This window comes from Electrophorus electricus, chromosome 3, assembly GCF_013358815.1.
Source record: "Electrophorus electricus isolate fEleEle1 chromosome 3, fEleEle1.pri, whole genome shotgun sequence".
In the NCBI taxonomy this organism is placed as follows: Eukaryota; Metazoa; Chordata; class Actinopteri; order Gymnotiformes; family Gymnotidae; genus Electrophorus; species Electrophorus electricus.
This window is the reverse complement of record NC_049537.1, coordinates 2183713-2204615: the sequence shown is the minus strand read 5'-3', so window position 1 is coordinate 2204615 and position 20903 is coordinate 2183713. Positions and strand designations below refer to the sequence as shown.

The window sequence follows — 20903 nt, the reverse complement described above, 5'->3', positions numbered from 1 at the left end:
GTGTGTGTGTACACGCCAGTGTAACTCATAAGCACAGGACACACACTCTCTCTCTCTCTCACTCACGCACGCACACACACACACAAAGCCTGGTCTAATGTAAAACTACAGATATCACTCTGTGAGAGTATAAACAAGTCATTAATCAATGTCATCAGAAAGTTAGCTACCTCTTCTGACAAAACCGTTCACGCCACACAGCACATATGCAAACAAGTGCCTGGTTTTCACAGACTCCTTACCATCAATAAAGAATTAAAGCACCAACAATCTAATTGTTGGCTAAATGGCCTGTGCTATTTTTTTTTTTGACCCACAGGCAACACTAATCCAGTACCTATTAAACACTCAGTATCTGCACTTCATGTTTCATCTCTGTTTTGCATATCTAGGTATCAGCACTGACTCGTTTCTAGCGAGATCTGAGCTAAAGATTATTTCTAGACTCCAACCCATTTGTTCTAGTTAAGGAGACATTTTGTGTGCAAGACTTTTAAGTCACTCTGATTAAGACCATCTGCTAAATGACACTGATGGAAACACAAATGACAGTCCCACCAAACGCTTCATGATGTTAGACACCTCACTGCTCTTTCCTCTGCTAAAACCTCTCCATGTTAAAATACTCCTACAGCACAGCCCACATGCCATTTAAATATGAAACGTTTAATTCCGATTTACGCCAACTTATGCTGACTTATGTAAACACGTATCTTACTGCTCAGATGGGGCCTCCAAGAACCTTTGCTGATTAAGTAGTTGCACTGCAAAGCAAAAAATAAAAATAAATAAAAACATTTTTTTTAAAAACAAGCATAGCAGAGGGGCTTGAGAGCTGCCCAGGCTGAGGGTGCATTTCAGCTGAGGCGGCAGGCAAGCTTGCATCGTGCCTCCCTCCAACTCTGCACGACCGAGACCAAGACCCGTGGGTTTACCGCCCGGGTTGCTCACTTGTCTGCATGCAAAAGAAGTGTTCTCATGCGAGACTCGACTGGCTGGGTGCACAGTTCCTGGCGATCCAACCACAGTGCTGCCTGCAAGACTGAGCGCGCTCTATGCAGTGTTGGAGAATTAGCCGATGAACTAAAGGTGTCAGACCACATGAAAACAGTGTGCAATTAGTTTCAAACCAATGTACACTATCTCCAGTGCAACCTCATCTTAAAATAATCTCAGAACTGTGTTTTTATACTGCTTAAATATGCTGAATAGTATGAGCATGTTCCAATATCTTGCAACAGTCTCCCAGATTTGTGTTAATATACACAGAATCAGACTCAGCTTTATAAAGTAGCGTTTTCTCATTTAATAACATGACTGGCTAGATCAGTTCACTCACCTTGGCAGAGACATCAAATGGCACGTTAATTAAAAACCACGTGCGGATGTCGTATCGAGGGCACGCTGCGTTTCACGTGTCAAAAGGGCATCAGAGCTCTCGCGCTCGCCACCTTACAGTGCATATGCACAGAACGATGCCTTTGAAAACTCTTAACATGCTCGCGGACGCAGTGGGTTTTCTAAGCCACAACTGAAACGTGCGGACACTTTCGCTTTTCACTACGTTTTACTAAAGTCCGATATTGTTTATCCAACCAGAATAAAACCCGTGCGTTGACGGATCACTGTGTAGTGCGCTACGATGTCTACAATCCCCCCCAAACAGAAGACATTGCAAAGTAAACAAATTGTTTGGGCTAAAAGATTTCGGATAAGTGATGCTAATCAACTGTCGAAAATGACACCGCAAAAGTTGAAGTACACGCGAGGAACGCGTAGCTCCCTGAACGTGCATAAATGGAAGCGTATCTTTACTCTTCTTGTTCCAACATGCAACAAGCATGCAAATGTCTGCACCGTTTTTCAACCATTCTTTGGTTATTGTTAGTGCTCAAAAAGAAAGCGTAGGTTTTTTTTGCTTTGTTTGTTGCTACGGCGCGAGTGAGGAATACGCGGACATACCACGCGATCTCCAGAACTGGAGTGAACTTTGTTGAAGTAGCAGCTGCGGCAGGAACGAAGGCGAAAACACTAGCGCCTGCTTCCGCTGGCATAAACCTTTACGGACGCCACACGGTCTTTGCGCGCACTAGCCGTCTGCCCAGTCGACTGGCCAGGGTTCCGGGATGAGCGAGTCTAGAATGCGTCTCCAAAAGTTTGCAGTACCTATCGCGCTGTCGGTGTTCGCCGCAGGGGGAGGAGGCAGGAGGCTGAACACTACATTCATCAACTGAAGTTGTCGCGCTTCATTGGACAAGGCTAAAACGAGTACGTTTACATGGGGAATAAAACCGTAGCTGCCACTTTTAATCGCATTGACACTCGGAGGCCACTTTGTTAGAACCACGTACGTTAAACCTCTATCCCCTCGGGTTTAGGAATATTTAATCCCAACGTTTGCTTGGTTAAGTGTGCCATACTCAAGCCCCCGTGTTAACACGCACTGTGCATGATGGTCATGTCTTGGTGGTGCTTGCGTGTGTTTACCTGCGATCAGCAGAGCGGGCACAACCCTGTCCGGAGCGATTACGCGTGCCTTTATCGCTGCAGGAGGTTGGCATCGGTGCACGTGCCTGGCGACTACAGCCACGGTCGTACACAGAGGTCGCATGGATGGAAACAGATCGCTGATGAAGGCCTGGAGGAGAACTAATGCAAACTGTACCTGCAGTGTAACAGATGATTCTAACAAACTGGTGTTTGTAACGAATTGTATGGTATTTTACAGATGTAAGGTGTTTTTATTAAATGTCTAACTTAGGATATCACGATAGAACTTACTGCAAACAACAAGTCGTAAGGACCGCGTCGGAGTGTTTCTTTAACACAACTCTATTGCGTCTTAACCATTTCTGATATTAAATACAGCATTAAATTCTCTCTCGACGTGACTGTGCGCATTTGATTAGCTAAGCTCAAACCCGCTGGCGATAACGGGGTCACTCCGTTGTCATTGCCATCTGATTTGGTTCAAGGCTGCCGCGTGCGGAGCGCGTGACGTGGGAGCTGCGTCTCCTGCCCCCAGCACGCTTATCAGAGGAATAATCACGTAAGCTCGTGCCAAGGCTGCTCTTCAGGGCCAGGCGCCCCGTGCCACACAAAGTAACAGCTCAGAACGACTTCCCTTAGGCTCGTGTGGAAGTGTGAGTGCTTCTACGGAAAATGGCTGAGAACTGCGCGATGAATTTTCATATATTATGTTATAATGTTCATTATCATAGAAGTCATAAAATATCCAGAATTTGTCAGTTTGTTTATGCAGGTAATTTACCGCCTCTTTCTTTGTTTCCGCTGTCAGAAAAGAGCTACCATTCAAACATATAGCCTGTATCTTTGGTCGGGTGTGTGTGTGTGTGCGCGTGTGTTGTCGTTGTTTGGTATATTTGTTTACTTGATTTGTTGAGGGTGTTTTTTTCTTTGACGATGCCACTCTACCTCGTCGTCTACCACGTCTTTTATGTTCCGTGACTCAAAAGTGCTGTGGAGATGCGTCCTGGCCGCGTGCAGTGTAAACGGCAGGGCCGGGATCCGCTGCTAATGAGCGCGTGCCTGCGCGCCCGCTCCGCTCCGAGCTTCCTTCATGTCTCCGTGAAAACGTTGAGGCGTTGCTTTTGAGCGTCAATGAGGAGGCGGCTCAAAGAGATGCGAATACTACTGCCTCATGCATATGTATTCCTCAGCAGAGCCAGAGAGAGAGCGCTCTGATAGCTAGGCTACACACAGGGAAGAAAGATGAGATAAAGAAATGCCCTGAACACGAAACCTTTGCTTTTAGTTTTTGATGTTCTACGTTTCAGTCTTTTTTATGATCTTTATTTTCAAAAGCATCAGAATCTCTTTTTACTGCAGTTTTTTTTTTTTTTTACAATGTGTAGAATATTGAACAAACGCGTTTGCTGACACTACATTGCAGGGTTCCTTCAACACCTCGTGTCCACAGAATTCAAGCATAACTTTAGAAAATGTGACAAACGTCTTCTCGTAAATAATTAAACACGTCTTGGTTCTGCAGGCCTGCACAGCAGCCTGGCGAGACCGTAGTCCAGGCCCTCTGCTGGGCAAACCGGCTTTACAAAGAAAGGACGCGTGGAAAAGGCCTGAGGGCATCAATACACCACGTGGCTTCGCGCGTGGCGGTGCAGGATACTGCAGGCAGACGCGCACACCGACAGGTGGATTGTAGCCGCACCGTTCAGATGTGGAGGGGATGTGGACCGCCGAGGACGGTCGTTTCGTGCTCCGTGTTGACAGACACTTAATCTAAAATGAGGTCGAACCGCTAAAGTTCCATTTTGCACTCCACTTGTGATTTGTCTTATAACTTGTGTGGATAATGAAGGATTTTGGTTTGCAGATCATGCACAGTTCCGAGTTACAATTACTTACATGAAAACAAGACAATTAAAGGTCAACAGAATGTGGAGTGCGTCGGGCCTATACATCATCATCATCATCAACAACAACAAAAACAAACAAACGAACAAAAAAGCTATGCCGCACAAATATATGGCTTCTGCTGCCCTCATGTGGCCATCGCGTGTCAAATGGTGCTGTTAGCTATTCCTTTTTCCGAATAATTAAACGTTTTATGGTAGGTGATATAACTGTAATATCTTCATGAAAAAGACTTCCTGCGTTGATTTGATGGGGAACGATGTGAGTGCAGTAGAGGTATTTTAAGATGCATCATTGTATGTCCATAAAGTTGTTACGCATTTGAAGTTATTCTGCTTTCTTCTTGCCGTTTTCATCGGTGGGTACTCTTAAAGAGGTGGATAAACTAAATTCTTTAAAATAATTTAAAGACATTTAAATAGTAATAATTCATTTTATGGATATGACTCCTTTCAACCACTAAAGTTATTTTTTTTATGACAAAGTTAGTTTTTTAGTAACTAATGCTGCAGAGCTGGGAATCATTTGCAAAACTTTAGTTTGAACTGAAGGCAAGAGTATATGTCAAAGCTGAGGAGAGTACGAGCCGAACTTTCACACACACTCCACATGACCTTCATGTTTACTAACTGATACAACACTTTATATGTTTAATTAGATTTTATGCACGTTATATCGTTTATTAATCATATTTATTTTTAATTCAATGTTTATATTCATATGTAAGTTTTCATTGTATTTCTTTTAATAAACTTTAGTTCATTTTCTTTTTCAACTCTTTTAAACTTTATTTTAATAAACTGTTTTTGGAACGTTTTCTTTTTGTATTTTTGGCAAAATCCTCTCCAAGGTGATAGATCTGGGGATGTGATAAACTTTATTATTCCAGTATGTTTAAATCACTTTGAACTGCCAATATGTACTTAAAAAGTGCTATACAAATTTGCTTTCCCTTGCCTTACCTACAAAGTGGGGGGGTCTGTCACAGACATTTGCAGCCTAATTTAATGGCTCTCTGAGTGGAAGTCATGTCTTTCTTCAGCATACATACCTTAAATAATATGTTACCCTGCACAAATTCTAAGTTGTCCATCTTCCCCTTTCCTTCCTGGTCCATATATGATCACATGGCCACCGCTGACCAGATGTGACTTGGGTGGTGGGCAGTGGCGTAGTAGTTTGCGTCCGGCACGGGTGTGTTGCTGGTCTTGTTGGGTTAAGAGCATCCAGATACAGTTCTGTGATCAGCGCGTGACCGCCAACTGTGTATAGTCTGTAGTAGGTGTTATATTATATTAGCCCACTCCACAGTGAGTTAAAATTGCATTTACCAAAAACCATTACCATTTTAAAACAAAATTTGATCAATATTTTAGAATGGTTTTTCGTGGACATTCAGCATTGCAACTTCTACTTGTGTGTAGACTTCTCACCAATGAAACCTAGCAGTATCGCTTTTAAAAGCAGCACTTTCATCAACACTCAAAGTGCTTTGATATTGTTGTGTGCATGTATATTTGATATTGGGTGTGCGTGTATATTTGCGAAATGACGTCACTCGAGCGTGAGTTGGTTTGCCAATCGTGGCGAGCGTAGTACGCGTGCGCAGTTGGTGGTGCCGCCGCCTTCCCTCGCAGTGTTGTTGTCTTTGTTAAGAGTTCAGCAAGCTGTTGGGACGAGCGATATTCGACGCTTTAGCGAACTCGCCACGGGAAAACGGCAACAAATGCCGCCGGCATTCGAATAAAAACTCCAACGGTACAGCGGGAGAATGTTCTGGAAAGGGTCATGTGATGCCAGGAGGCCGGTTATGGCGCACTTTTGAAAAAAAAAAAAAAAAACAGACCGACGTACATTTTCTGCTTCGTTATTTCGGTTTCTGAAGGTCTAAAATGGTTTATTTGGTAGTTGGCGACCGGCTCCCGAGAGGACGTGTGCTGTTAAAAACAGTTTGGTCGGTCGCGTTCTCAGTCGTGGCCGTTTTTCTCCGCGCGAAAAGAAAGGCACACGGGAGCACGTGAAGGGGCCTCGACCAATGGGAGCGCGAGCGCCGAGCCGAAGGGTATAAATAGCGGGACGGTCGGCGCGAGAGACGTCCGCCATTGAAGACTTAGCTAGCGGTGAAATTAGCACGTTATTACAAAAACAAAAAGCCGTAAGCCATTGTTTATTTTTGAAATTGATTTCAAAACATTTATGTAAGTTTTTTTTTGTTTGTTTTTTTTATCCGCGTAAAAAGTGAAGATCCTTCTTTTGGCCGTCTTTCCAGCAGAGCTTCGCCACAGAGCGTCTGCCTCAGTGCGGCAGTTTAAACATTCTTTGTTGTGCCAGAGGCGGAAAGGTAAATTTTGAGTCCCAGGTCGAGCTGTTCGGCTGGCAAAAAAAAAAACTAACATCGTGGGCGTTGTGCTCCGTGTTCCTGGTGTTCCTGTCCGCGGTCCACCGTGTTGGGTGTCACTGGGGCGGGGAGGTTAGCGTTAGCACCGCTAGCTAACGGTGGCGCCGTTCTGAGGGGTGCGGCCGCCATTTTGTTGCCCGGTTCCGGCGGCAGTCTTTTCGTGGTGAAGTGATCCACGACTGGGATTATTATTTATTTGGTATTCGCCAAGTGCGGGTGTTGGCTGGAAATGTGTCCTGTTTGGCTCACCTAGAGCTGTTAAGAAAAATAAAGCGGTCGCGACGGTTCCATTTTGATGTTGCCAGTTTTGAGCCGCTATCTTAGCTAGCAGCGAACGTTATCATCTCTACATTCGTCGTTTGTAATCGGCACCATGCAGACTTTAGATAACGTTTGGGTCACGACACACGCGTGGTGTGTAATGTTTCATGTTGGCTAATTATGGATTTACAATTCTCATCTTAACCAGCAGTGGAGCGCTAGCTAACGTTGGTTAAGATCACTAGCGTAACTTGTCAAATTCGCATACTGGTATCCCAAGAAACCAACACTTGTCAAATCCGTATCTTCTTTTGCAAAAGTATGTTAAATAAATTGTACACGTATTAGAAAATAAACATTTAATTTACCTCTTCTGTTTCTTTTCTTTCGAGTCCCAAAGGACTTTAAAATGAAACGCTATCACCCCAATGAAGACTATGCGCCCCCGCAGCCTGTGGTAGTTTACGGGGTAAAGATCTGGTTTTGGTTTCCACTTTAACCCTTTCTCACTGCTGTTTATTTTTCACGTGGAGTTAGAAGTCCTTCGCAGGGCTTCCTGTAGATCTTTTGTAAAAATCACTGTAACTTGCCGAATAAAATGCATAGAAAGAGCTGTTTCTAATGACACTTTTTTTACTGGGATCGGGTAAAATCTCAAGAAACGTTGTATGAAGACGTTTGTTTGGGGTAAGTGGTGAGAATAGGTGCGGCGTGTGCGCTTGCATCGGTACGATTACGGGACCCGCACTCGCTCGTTTAGCTGTATAAAGGCTTGCACGTTGTATTACGTCCGAGATGCAGTGAACCTTTTGATGAGGTTCAAGAGCAATTGTAGCAAACTAGCTATGATGTCGAAGAGTGAGTAGCGATTATTTCCCATTTGAATCATGCTACTGTGGATGCAGGTAATAAATGGGGGGGCGGGGGGACAGTACTTGTGGTTTCAAATAGAGGACCACGAAAATTGTTTCAGCAAATTGCCTTGTTTTATCATATGAACCTGAATGGGCGCGAATATAATATGGGTCTCTCTATTCATCGAGAACTCTTATTTTGGTGAACTGAGATTTGGTTTGCCGGCCATACATTTAAGTAATAAAATTTAATTCTAACTTGATTAATTCTTTCATACTTAAGCATCCGTATGTGCACCAATAGGACACTGTACATCTGTTAGGATCACACAGTCTGCGCAGATCTGTCGTTTTTAATAATCTTTTCTTTTAAAAAAAATAAACTGCAACGCATGTTCTGGATTCTTTTTTCCTTTTTTGCTCTCAGTACTTCGGATAGTATTGGCAGTAGAGGGCAGTAGAGACCATGAAATATACCTTAAGTTAATACGTGCTGTGGAACTGGAGTGGGTAGAAAAACAATATTAGACCTGCGATTTCGTCGCAGGTGTATTGTGGTTGATTAAATTTGTAAAGAGTTTATACACGTTTGAAATTAGGACTTTTGTTTCAGATATGACCATTATAATCAATTTTTCATGTACTCTATTAAAATGATTTTTGTCTTGTTTTCCTCTGCTGTAAAATATGTTTTGATGATCTTAAATATGTTTGCAAGCACCAAATATGTTTGGTGAAGATGTATGCAAATTGCACAGCTGAATCCATTAACTAGAGTTTCCATTTGATGGCCATTTTTAGCTTGTACACATGCATTTTAACTGTGTAACAGATCAACCACATCTAAAAAGATCACCTTTTAAATTGCTTTATTTATGTTTGGCTCTGTTAGAAGCTGTGCAGTTGCATTCAGCTCTTAACAAAGACCGAAATGACCAGTTCAGAATAGGACCGAATGGGGAACAATATATGGTCTGCACAGATTTTGTACTGTTAACTAGTGAGCTGTGTCCTGTAAAGCTGCCTGTGTGGCTACAGAGTGAAGTGTCTGTGCTCAACCTACTTTCCCTCTTCACAGTGGGACAAGCAGAGGATGTGTAATTGAGCGCTGAGGTGGCCAGACATCGCTTCAGCATCCCTCCTCTCTGCAATTATCGCTCTCTGGAGCAGCCAACACAATGTCTAACACACTGGTCATGATGAATGGCAACCCCCCTCCCCCCGAATACAGGAACTCCAAAAAGCCAGGCCGGCTCACTAACCAGCTACAGTACCTGGAGAAGGTGGTGGTCAGAGCCCTCTGGAGGCATCAGTTCTCCTGGCCTTTCAGGCAGCCTGTGGATTCCGTTCAGCTCAACATACCTGTGAGTCCAAGTGCCCTTACTGGATGTCACAGTGCTGTAGAGTTCACAGTTTTAGGTTTTTGCACTGATAGGTCTGAATAATAATGACCATTATGCTCACTTGAATCTGGTATATTGCAGAACAAAAATGTCAGAATAATTTTATTTTGCCAAGTATGTGTCCATATATGATTAATTAGTGTTGGTGATTGCTACCGGAAGTATGCCATTTCACAAGGAAAGAAAATAAACCATTAAAATAATAGAATAAAGATAGAGTAGATTCAAGAGTGAAGTGGGGGGGGGGGTGCTAAATATTTACATATGTGTGGTAGTGAGCAAAATACAGTAAACTTTTCTATGCAGGATATTAAAGGATATGAATGTTTTTACAGCGCCAAAAATGCATTAAAGTGTAGAGCTGGAGGTTTAGAAGGGCCAGTTTAGAGTGCTAGCTGTTCACCGCAGTTAAATGGGTGCTACAGCTCTAAGGAACATCTGTTGGCATGTCTGGCTGTGCTGGTTTTGATGACCATTAACTTAACTTCCCTTATGTGGGAAGTGTTTCCTTATACTTCAGGTAATGAAATCTCTGATTCTTATTTTCCTTTATTCTTTGTTGTTTAATAAAGTGATACATTTTATGAAAAAGCTGTTAGTGTGTGTATCTGTTATGCGAGTGAATGTTTTGTTGACTTTGTTTTCTGTTTTGATTTCAGGATTATTATACAATCATTAAAAATCCAATGGATTTAAACACCATCAAAAAACGTCTCGAGAATAATTATTATTGGAAGTCAATGGAGTGTATTGGAGATTTCAACACAATGTTCACTAATTGCTATGTGTACAATCGGGTGAGAGTGACATTACTGAAAAATCCAAACCCTCCCACCCCAGAAAAAGTTTCTAATTGTCAATATCTTATTTGGACCCAATTTAATCCCATATTTGGATGCATTCCAGCCAGGGGACGATGTGGTTCTGATGGCCCAGGCCCTTGAGAAGCTTTTCCTAGAGAAAGTGGCCGAGATGCCGCAGGATGAGTGCGAGATCACCGCAGTAACCAACAAGGCACCACTGAAAGGAAGGAGGAGGTCCTCTGCAGGTGTGGTCTCAGAGTGACCTTTGACACAGTGTTGACCTGCTTGACATACAACATGCATGCAGTCAACCTCAGTCTTGTTCCGGGGGGAGGTTTCTGACTCGCCTTGTGTGTGTGTGTGTGTGTGTGTGTGTGTGTGTAGCAGGACTGGTAAAAACGAGGCCGCAATCCCCTGTGTCTGAGGTGGTCTTCCAACAAACCGTGACCGTTATCCCTCCTGAGGCCCTGCACACCATTCCCTCCACTCCCCTGTCTACACAGCTCCAAGCCAAAGTCAGTCCCACTCACACCATATAGGTGCACGCTGATTATACGCGTCTGTATGAATCTCAACCCGAGTTCGAACCCCACCCTTCCCTTCGTGCTTTTTCAGTTGAAAAAGGGCATAAAGAGGAAAGCAGACACCACCACCCCTACCGCCTCCGCCGTAACCAGCAGCGAGTCCTCACCCTGCGTCACGGAACCAAAAGTCCTGAAGTTGCTCTCTCGGCGGGGTAGTGGGCGGCCCATCAAACCGCCCCGCAAAGACCTGCTCGAGTCCCCCCAGCAGCACCAGGTGGGGCGGCGGACTAAGCTCTCAGAGAGGCTCAAGTACTCCAACGCCATCCTGAAGGAGATGTTTGCCAAGAGGCACGCCATGTACGCCTGGCCCTTTTACAAGCCCGTGGATGCTCAGGCGCTTGGTCTTCACGACTACCACGACATCATTCATCAGCCCATGGACCTGGGCACCATCCGAGTAAGATGTCACGTGCAGAGGAGCCTGAATGGTTCAGACTTAGAACAGGGTGATGACGTGGCGTTTGTTTCCCTTCCAGAAAAAGATGGACAACCGGGAATACGCAGACGCTCTGCAGTTTGCCGCAGACGTTCGGCTAATGTTCTCAAACTGTTATAAATACAACCCGCCCACCCACGAGGTTGTGACAATGGCAAGAAAACTCCAGGTGGGTGGGTGGGTGTGTGTGTGTGTTTGCATGCATGCATGCGTGGCTGATCTGGCTGTGCAGAGCCTTAGAACCTAGAGCTCATCTAAATCTCCTATTCAAAAGGGCTGAAAAGGGGCTGAAAGTGTAGGCCACAGCTTGGCAGTCACCCCTCCGCGTCCTTTTAGCCGACCGTTAATGCCGCTGTCCTCTTCAGGATGTCTTCGAGTCGCGCTTTGCCAAGATCCCAGATGAGCCCAGGGATCCAGGCCAGGGCCAGCCCTCTGAACCTCGGACAATGAAGGAGAGAGAGGGCAGCCCGTCCAGCTCAGAGAGCAGCAGCACGTGCTCCTCCATGTCGGAAAGCTCGTCTGACACGGATGAAGAGGACGAGGAGGAGCGTGCGACGCGTCTGGCTAATCTAGAAGAGCAGGTAATTACACGCATATGTGGTAATGGTTTTGAAATCATACGGTTTGTAATTAATTAACACCAGTTCATCTGTGCCGACAGCTGAAGGCAGTGCGGGAGCAGCTGCAGTTACTCACCCAAACGCCCCTCCTGAAACCCAAGAAGAAAGAGAAGTCCAGGAAGGAGAAGAGGAAAAAAGACAAGCAGAAAGGTGGCGAAACGAATAAGACCGTGCCATCAAAGGCGCAGAAGAGAGCCAGCAGTAAGCTGTCAGGGTGAGGAAATGCACGTGCACGCACACAAAAACACACACACACACTCTCGGCCTTTAGCCAACCCAAGCGTTAATTCTGTCCTGCGTATGAACCCGAGCTCTGCTGTGGTCAGGTGGAAGAAAGTGGGCAGGGAGCGCGAGTCCGACGGCGAAGGCCCCGCCCTGCCCATGTGCTACGACGAGAAGCGACGCCTGAGCTTGGACATCAACAAGCTTCCCGGAGACAAGCTGGGCCGAGTGGTGAGCATCATCACGGCCAGGGAGCCAATGCCCAAGGACATGGACCCCGAGGAGATCGAGATCGATTTCGAGGCACTCAAGCCCTCCACACTGCGAGCCCTGGAGAGCTTCGTCACAACCTGCCTCAAGAAGAAGCCCAGAAAGCCTGAGCGTGAGTGGGCTCCCACGCCACCCAACACCTGTGCCCATCGGCTTATTTTTCATTTCTAATGTACGCGTGTTTCCCTTGATGCTCTAGAAAAAAAGACACCGAAGGTCTCAAAAGCGGAGAAGATGAAGGAGGCAGCCGAGCAGATCAGCAGAATAGAGCCGAGCTCAACCAATAAGACCAAGGTGAAGGGTGAGTGTCGTCCTGAGTTTGTTTGGTAGTAGGTAAAAGTGGAAGGTCCAGTCAGCTCAGTCAGGGGTGACAGGTTTGGGCTGGAGCTGGATGCTGCAGCGGTGGGGGGCAGAGATGTCAGGCTTCAGCGTTTTGAACGACGCATTCCCATCCTGTCGCCATGGCTCTCTCTCTCTCTCTCTCTCTCTCTCTCTCTCTCTCTCTCTCTCTCTCCCTCCCACTCTCTCCTTGCCGGTGCAGGTGAGGTCGTGGTGGCAGACACCAAGGATTTGGCGCACCCTTCCCGCCTCAGTGCCAGCAGCAGCAGTGGTAGCAGCTCCTCATCCAGCTCCGACCGCAGTAGTACTGACTCTAGCTCTTCTGATAGCAGTGACTCTGACTCAGGTTAGCTGATCTGCACTCTCTCTCGCTCCTTCTCCACCTTTCTGGTCTTTTTAAACTCACTCTCAGGGCAAAGCCCAACCCCCCTTCCCCCCACTCCCACACCCCTACTTCTGCTCACTGGCAGACTGAGAGGAAGACACACACAAAAAAACAGGAGACAAAAAGGTTTTCTTGCTTGGACACCCCATTATTCCCATTTTGTTAGACCCACCATGTCACCTTAACACCCACTGGAACACCAGTTAAAGTGTTTATGGTTTGTTTGGTTTTTTTTGTGGGTTTTTTTGGGCAGTGTGGGTGTTGTTTGGGGGGGGGGTTGTAGATTTTGTGCATGTTTCTTTCTAAATGAGTGAATAAGATTTATTACAAATCTCTCATTCTATTGCTCTCTATTTTTTCTGGTACTATTTATTAATTATTTTAATTTTTTTAAAAGTTTTCGATCATTCTGTTCAAGTTCCATCTTGTTCACTTATTTATGTCTGCATTCTCTAAGTCAGTGCTGTAGGTTGAAATGAGGCCAGCTAACACTCGCGAGGAAACACATAATGCCAGTGACTCATACTGCCATCAACTGAGTCATCAGATGCAGAAGTGATGACAGTTGATCTTTCAAATGTAAGATGCATTACACTCAAATCAGCTATGATTTCCTAACTAGTGGCCTGCTGGCCCTACTGGAGTTGTGCTGGAATTGCACGTCATTGCATACAATCAGTTCACATAAGATTCCATTATATAATGTGCGCACACACACACACACACACACACACACACACACAGACACATATATATATAGTAAATTGATTTAGATGAGCAATCACATAGTTCTTGTTATATAAATCGTGTTTAGCAAAAAACAACCCATTTCATTCTTAAGCAAAACAAACGGAGCTGTGCACAGCACTAACCCAGAGCCAGTGCGCAAACAAACACCAGGCGAAAGAAAGTCATTAGGCACAGGCTGACATAACTGGCCCACACATGGGGTTGTGTGTTCAGACAGGGACACTAACCCACAGAGCACTGGACAGTGTCCTTCAGAAACGCTGAGCGGCTCCCTGATGCCCACATGGAGAGAGTTGTAGCTGGTCCTCTTTTGAAACTTACTGCATTCAGACATACCTGTGTGATTTCTCCTGTTGGATTTGGTTCAGATTGTGATTTCACCTGCTGTACATATGTGTGAGATTTTTGTAAAGCTAAATATGTAAAAAGAAAATAATTTTGTGGTAGATTGTATTGATATACACTGATGATGATGATGACGATGATAATGATGATGATGATGATGGTGTGTGCGTGTGTGCAAGGTACTGACCAGATTGTAAACTAGTTGGCATGGCCATAGTAGGACCAAAAGGATGTTTGTTGTAGGAGGCAGCCTTCTGTCCTGCTAAAATCCACTGCAGTTTTGTCTCTCTCTTTTTTTCTTTTCTTTTTTTTTGTAGCTGTGTACAATTTCTGCTTACCTAACCAGGTATAAAGCTTACTCATTGATCTTGGTGTTTCAACACCCAGAGGTTGAAATAAAACATATTTTCCTAGATGACCGTTTGACATTTTAAAAATAGTGGTGTGTTTTGTCTTTCATTTTTTCCATCACGTGTTTCTTTCACTTGTACCCACTCTCATATGAGTACTCAGTGACCAAAATCATGCAGTCATGCTCATGTAATAAATACAAGGCCACAGTGATTATAAAACGCAGTTCCCATCTGTGGTCAGGCCTGTTTTTCTAAAACAACTTCTTTAAGTGTAAATATCTACTCGGGTGTTTTAAATGTTGTGTCAATAGTTAACTAGCTTTAGCTGTGTGTGTGTTTGTGTGTGCATGCATGCATGCACACATTCATTTAGAATACTTATTACCTGTACATTACATTTATGTATACTTAGTTTAGGGTCTTTTCAGCAGAGTTATAGCGGGAGTTGGCTGCATCCAGTCTGGAGATCTACCATCCTGCAGAGTTGATTTCCAACCCTAATCCAACAGACTTGATCCAGCACACTCACTGGCGTCTGCTTGTTAGAGACAGATGTGTGGGAATAGGTTCTGCAGGATGGTGGAGCTCCAGGAGCAGAGTTGGGCAGGCCTGGTGTGAGCTGGTGAAGTGGTAACCAGGGAGAGGCTGGGCACACAGGAGCCCAAGTGACCACGGTGTGCATTATCCGTGTCTTACAGAGCACAAACCTATGAAGAAGCAAAACAAAGCATCTGGTCATGGCAACAAAATTCAAAACAAGGTAAAAGATGGGACACTTACTTCATGACAGTAAATGTTCAATCGTAAGAGTAAAACTCAGATAAAATTACCTTTATCTTGGCTACAAGTTTTTTTTGACTATAGTATGGGTCCACGGAGCGATTTTTATTCCACACTTCACACAGTCCATCTCGAGTGACACGTAGCTCCGATGTTCCCCCTCCTGATTAGACCGTCAAGCGGAATCAGCCCCCCGGGTTGAAGGCGTTCTCCTCCCAGTACCGCCTCTCATCCAGGCGGTCTCCCCTCACTACAGCGCCCAGAGACCTGTCTGCACCGACAGAGCCTGGCGCCAGGCTGCCCACTGTCCAAGCCCTAGCACCACTGCCAGGTAGGGTTACCTGCACCTAATCACTCTCGCACGTGCACAGGTGCATGCCAGTGTGGCCAAGTCATGTTTCACAGAAAGACAGTTTTTGTTTGTTTGTTTGGTTCATTTTGTTTTTCTTTTTTTTAAATTTAAATATATACATTTATGTTGTTATTTATATGTTGCTGTGACAGACAGTGGACAGTTTGTTGTTTAGCTTTTAATTTATTTTTGATTTCTCTGCCCTGTTGCACCTTCAACACTCTGTCAGCACCGGCCCTACACAGCCAGCTGCCCCCCCAGCCGTCCAGACCCAGTGCCAAAGCGGCCCCTCTTGTTCGCAAAACCCGGCCTGCCCCCTCTAATCTCACTCCACCCCCAGAACACGCATTGACTCCTCCCTCTCCCCCTCCCGCCCTCCACGCCTCAGCCACCTGCCCCTGTGCCCCACCACAACATTCCCCATGTACGGCCCACCCATACCCATCTGCTTCACCCGGTCAGCCCGAGAGAACAGGAAATCCGTCCTGCACCCACGTTTCCCCGGCCTCCGTCACTCCAGACCCCACCCACCCCCTCTCAGAGGCGGTCCGGGTTGGCCACCTCTCCCCCCTCCCCCTAGGCCCCACCTGGCTCCTCCCACAGGAGCCAGAGGCCAGCCCCCTCTCCCCTGCTGGCCCAGAGAAGCCTCAGTTGAAGGCTCGGCGGGAAGGTAAGAGATCGCTCCGAATCGCTGACGCTGACCCCTCGTCTTGTTCCCCCGTGACCCCGAATGCTGTGCGCATGAGTTGGACAAGCTGTGCATGTGCTTTCTGCCTTCCCTTGTAGCTACCGTGATAGCTCGGCATTGTGTGTTTTTGTCTTGTAGTTGAATTTGATGATGATGATGATGATGTTTGTTTTGTGTATCACTTCCTCTTTCCCTGCTCATGCATCATCACTCTTCTATATCATTACTCTTCTGTTCACATCGATTAACTTGTTGATTTTTGCGGGGCAGCCTTTCCTGCTCTCCTTTCTCCTTTAACCTCTCCTCCTGGACCAACATCTGCAAGCTCAGAAGCACCTGGGACAAGACAACAGCCTGGCACAAAGTGTGAGGTAAACCTGTGAAATATAGACTTCTCTTTCCACACAACCTAGCCAGGAGTTCACTATTAAGTTTGGGAGCTTCAGCTCCACACGTTGCTGTAAAATAAAGCCCATAGCCAAGCAGCCTCCACAAACACAAACACAAACACACACACACACTGGCAGTAGAACAGGCTCTACTGCAGAGCTGAGTGACCTTAAACATGGCACTGTCCCAGGATGCCAAAGGTGGAAATCAGTGTGTGTGTGTGAAACACCTACCCTGATAAATCCGCCCCAGGGAACTGTACGTGTTCTTATTGCGAAAAGAAGCACCTAGACGCAGCAACGGCTCAGCCTCGGCGCGCCAGACCACTTAAATACACGGAGCAAAGCTGCCGAGAGCCTCTTCACTCAGTGTCAAGTTCCATGCTGCCTCGAGATGCAACATCAGCACAAGAGTGGCGTTGAGAGCTTCGTGAAATGGGTTTCCGAGGCTGAACAACAACACACAAGCCTAAGATCACGACGCTAAGTGCTGAGCATGGTTGGGGTGGGGGGCTGTGCATGACTGAGACCGAGTCAGCTAGACATGTCTCCTTTCTCGCCTGAGATGGATGGCACTAACATTTAAGAATACTATTATTCTATGGTATTGTATGTTAGAAAAAAGTTATTTTAATTTTTGTATAGTTTTAGGGTTTTTTTTGGGGGGGGGGGGTTACATTTTGATGTGTTTTCCAAGGCGCTGTGGAACAAGCACAAAAGGGCAAAAACAGCATATTAGCTCCAGCAAATGTAAGTTACAAACACTGAAACTGACTAACTTGTCTTCTGCGTTTAACCCATCCGATACACCAGTAGCAGTGAACAGCTGCAGTGCCCCTCCTGGGAAACAACTCCAGGTCCAAATTCCATCAGCTGTTGGCCTATAACATTTTACAACCTGAATCTAAGAGTCAAACAAAAGCATGACACACACATTTTCTGTTTAATACTTTTAATAGCGGTAGCAGTAGGCATAACAGTGTAACACTGGAGTCACAGATCACTCAGAAATACAATAATTTAAAAAAAATAAATAACCAACACAGTAAAGGGTAGTTCAATAAACAGAAAGAAAGAATGGATGAAACAAAAGAATAATGAATGAACTTGGGGCATCATTAGGGGTGGGCCTTCGAGACTTCAGGTGTTCCCAAACAGCTGAGATGTGGCTGATGTATGAGTGTGTGGGTATTTGGCCCCTGAGCTGAGGCGGTACAATATTTCCACATTTTAACAGTTCGATTAAAAAGGATAAATACAAGAGTGTGCTCTACAAGAATATACTGACAATGTATTTTGCAGGTCATCTTTATTGAAAGCCTATCTCAAAGTTCAGACTGAATGAAGTGTTTGAGAGTGAGTTTATTGACTCTTAGTCCTGGCAAAGTTAGCTGTCCCGAGGGTGTGTAGGTGTGAATTTGTGCCCTCGTCTCTCCCTCTCTCTGCAGCCATGTGCGGGGCTGTCCCCCTTACGGAGCAGTCCGCTGGCCTACATGAGGGGGGAGGGGGGAGAACCCAGCCGAGTGGGACCGTCCTCAGCTCAGCTGCATACGGTTCCTGGTCAGCATTTCTCTCTCCAGTGACTTTTTTTTTTTTCCTCTATTTTTTTCTTCTTATAACCCTCATTCATAACCGCAATGTTTTCCTCAATGGGTCCTTCTTTTCTCCGGCACGCTTTCCACAGGGACCAAACCTGCAGGAGGAAGTGAACTGTGCAAGTCGAGCCAAGACGTCAAACCCGGCGTGGCTAAAACGGTACGTGGGACTATTGCTTTCTGACACGACTCAAGTGAAGCTCTGTCACCGTGTTCCCGGTGCTGGGGCTGAACCTAGGCACTGCCCAGACCCCCCATGACTGGAGCTGCTGCTTACAAAGTCCCGTAACCGTTTGCGTTTCGCTCCTGCAGGACCTTGTACTGAAAAACGCAGACTCGTGGACGAGCCTGGGCAGGATGGCCACTGTAGCCCCCTCAGCTCTCCGCTCTTCTAAGGAGAGTTTCCAGCAGTTCCGCAAGGTTGCCATGGAGAAGGAGGAGCGGGAGAGGGCCCGTAAGCTCCAGCTGGAGGCAGACCGAGAGAGAAGCACCTCAGACAAGAGCGGGTGAGGCAGCATGCATTATACTGGATTAGGCTTTAACCAGAACTGGGCTAGTGTCAGTCTTTTTAAAGAAATGGAATGAAGAAGTGGAGCTAATGCTGGTTGTTTTCATGGAAGAAAACTGTGGTAATCTCAGGAGAAAGGACCAGGCACGGGACCAAACCCTGTGTTTGTTCTCGTGTTACTAATTCACCAGCATGTTCTGGTCAACGTGGCTCCCACAGTAACTGTAAAGTTCAGCAGTACCATTTTGAAGCATGAACGATGTTTGAAGCATGAATGTCGTTGTTTTAATGATTCACAGCCTGACGCAGCAGCGCACCAACACCCCTCAGATGGAAACTGAGTCGGCGGAACTTCCTCTGATGGCAGCCATCTTGGACCCCCCCAACGCTCCTGAGACCCAGCCCACTGTGACACAGAGCTCCATGGACCGCGAGAGAGAGATGGCGCGCAAGAGGGAACAGGAAAGGCGCAGGCGCGAAGCCGTAAGATCCGTTTATTCTGACGTGATTATTTCTTTAGTTATTTATCTATCAGCTCAACCTCTTTTCCCACCGTTTCTTTCTCTTAAGATGTCTGGAATCATCGACATGACCATGCAGAGTGACATCATGGCGACCTTTGAGAAGAACCTGGACTGACATTTCTGTAAAATAATAAAACTTAAAAACAAACATGCCACTGTTCAGTGAATAGAGCAGTCTGGCTCCTCCCCCTGGATTCCAGGAGACTAGGAGCAAAATCCTACAATATAGTAACCTCGCTATACTGGAGCGCATTATACTGAAGTGGAGCTTGTGAAATAAAAGGACAGCGTAGTACAGTGTAAAATGTACATGGACGTTGGTGCACTATGCATCTTTTTGTTTGTGTGTGGGTGCGTGCGTGCTTTTTTTCCCTGGTACCTGCACTGAGTTGCTGCTTACTGTGAAGGGCAGTTAACAGACGACAGCAGTCACATATCACATACTTTAGCTAAATGTTTAGCCTCTGTCTTTACATTCTGGAACTTTCTTTTCTTTTTGTACTGAACATTTGTAGTTTTGCTTGTTCTCCAATCATATGGCACATTCCATATACTGATTCATCCATAGCTGGTGTTGCACTCACTCTTGACAGTGATGTAATGGCTATTTCTGTGCGGGGTCAGGCCCTGTTCCTGCTCTTATTCAGTTCGTGCCCTGTTGTAAGTTACACAGAAAAAGTTCATTTACTGAGTTATTTTCCTATTTATCAAACAAGATTTGTTTCCTGTAGTAGTGTCAAGTAATATATATATATATGGATGTAATATTTACATTTGTTAATCATTATATTACTGTTATAGTTAGACTGATGTTATAGTTTTGCCAGACGTCGAATTTCAGTTAATGAAGATTATTTTTGATCGAATAGCCTATAACTCTTTATTTTCTACTTATTCTATGAAGAACTGTGCCATCATGTTGTGACTCGCTAGGCACGTGGCATGTGCCTAGCACGTTCTCCTGGTCAGTGTTGATTCCAGGCCGCGAGCCTCCGTCCGTTCTGATGACGTTCTGGTGCTCTGACTATGTTTTATTATGACGGCTGTGTCCGTTCTCGAGCGATTTTCCTTCTGCACATGTTCATCACGCGAGCACTTTACTCGGTGTCCCAGAAGAACCGGGGCATCACACGTTACCGAGGGACACGTGCATTATTTCAGAATCTGTCATGGTTGCTCAACCTATGAGCTAAATCAATAAAAATGTATTTTCATTTAGTCGCTCGTATCCCTGTTCAATGAAGGTTTATTTGGGCTAATAAGCTGCATTGTTTTCTCTACAAACGTTGACCACGTCGTTAACGGTCCGGGGCTTTGTTAAGATGTCACGTGGCTGGGCTCGTTTCTCCGTCATTTCTGTTTGAGCGCTGCGTCACGCGCGGAGCACGAGAACTAAGTGAAGACTCACTACGCTGTGGGTTATGATTTTAACTCACCCTTTCGCAAAAGACTAGTGCAATGTCAACTTCTATTTTTCAGATTTGTTCTTACATTTTAGAGCCTGTGGGATTTATACACACCACAATAAATAGATTCTGTATGGCTGTTATGGGAGGCAGTGACGTTCTGTGAGCATTTTTGTCTTTTCTGCATCGGTACCGTATATTACCGGTACCGTCTTCTGCAATTAGAACAGCGGCGATTGCTTA

The 20903-nt window shown here is 45.5% G+C and overlaps 2 protein-coding genes and 1 long non-coding RNA gene across 9 annotated transcripts in view; 1 reads left to right on the top strand and 2 right to left on the bottom strand.

The window, feature by feature from the left end:
- tgfbr3 (transforming growth factor, beta receptor III) overlaps positions 1 to 2772 on the bottom strand; it is a 67147-nt gene extending 64375 nt beyond the window's left edge. For 2 of the 3 annotated variants that reach the window (XM_035524146.1, XM_027026342.2), the window contains exon 1: positions 1963 to 2771. Coding sequence is in view for 1 of the 3 variants with exons in the window: in XM_035524145.1 (XP_035380038.1) it covers positions 1340 to 1353 (14 nt within the window). In the remaining 2 variants the exon portion in view is untranslated. Of the gene's footprint in view, positions 1 to 1339; positions 1452 to 1962 lie in introns of all 3 variants that reach the window. The other variant, XM_035524145.1, reaches the window with a different exon arrangement.
- Positions 2773 to 5288: 2516 nt separating this feature from the next.
- Positions 5289 to 20473, top strand: brdt (bromodomain, testis-specific). 5 transcript variants are annotated; one of them, XM_035524026.1, is made up of 21 exons: positions 5289 to 6153; positions 8987 to 9272; positions 9971 to 10108; positions 10218 to 10359; positions 10499 to 10629; positions 10730 to 11095; positions 11175 to 11303; positions 11500 to 11715; positions 11796 to 11968; positions 12081 to 12358; positions 12446 to 12547; positions 12788 to 12931; positions 15117 to 15178; positions 15370 to 15529; positions 15780 to 16220; positions 16509 to 16609; positions 18076 to 18187; positions 18312 to 18382; positions 18535 to 18728; positions 19030 to 19213; positions 19301 to 20473. In XM_035524026.1, exons 2-21 carry the CDS (start codon positions 9087 to 9089, stop codon positions 19367 to 19369), a joined length of 3399 nt encoding a protein of 1132 aa, XP_035379919.1. In that variant the 5' UTR covers positions 5289 to 6153; positions 8987 to 9086; the 3' UTR covers positions 19370 to 20473. The 5 variants fall into 5 exon arrangements, with proteins under 5 accessions (XP_035379919.1, XP_035379918.1, XP_035379920.1 ...); XM_035524025.1 differs by having other exon boundaries at positions 5289 to 6736; XM_035524027.1 differs by lacking the exon at positions 5289 to 6153 and adding an exon at positions 7655 to 7741 and having other exon boundaries at positions 10502 to 10629.
- On the bottom strand, positions 6599 to 7515 carry LOC118241025. The gene is made up of 2 exons (XR_004775788.1): positions 7423 to 7515; positions 6599 to 7048 (listed from the first exon to the last, which is right to left on the bottom strand). It is a non-coding gene; the product is annotated as an uncharacterized LOC118241025 (long non-coding RNA).
- Positions 20474 to 20903: the final 430 nt, after the last annotated feature.

Excerpts from the sequence above, each read along its gene's own strand:
- brdt (XM_035524026.1), top strand. The coding sequence starts at position 9,087 with ATGTCTAACACACTGGTCATGATGAATGGCAACCCCCCTCCCCCCGAA. Across the intron at positions 12,359-12,445 it reads GAAGCCCAGAAAGCCTGAGC|AAAAAAAGACACCGAAGGTC; the intron begins GTGAGTGGGCTC and ends TTGATGCTCTAG. Across the intron at positions 18,729-19,029 it reads AGCACCTCAGACAAGAGCGG|CCTGACGCAGCAGCGCACCA; the intron begins GTGAGGCAGCAT and ends AATGATTCACAG.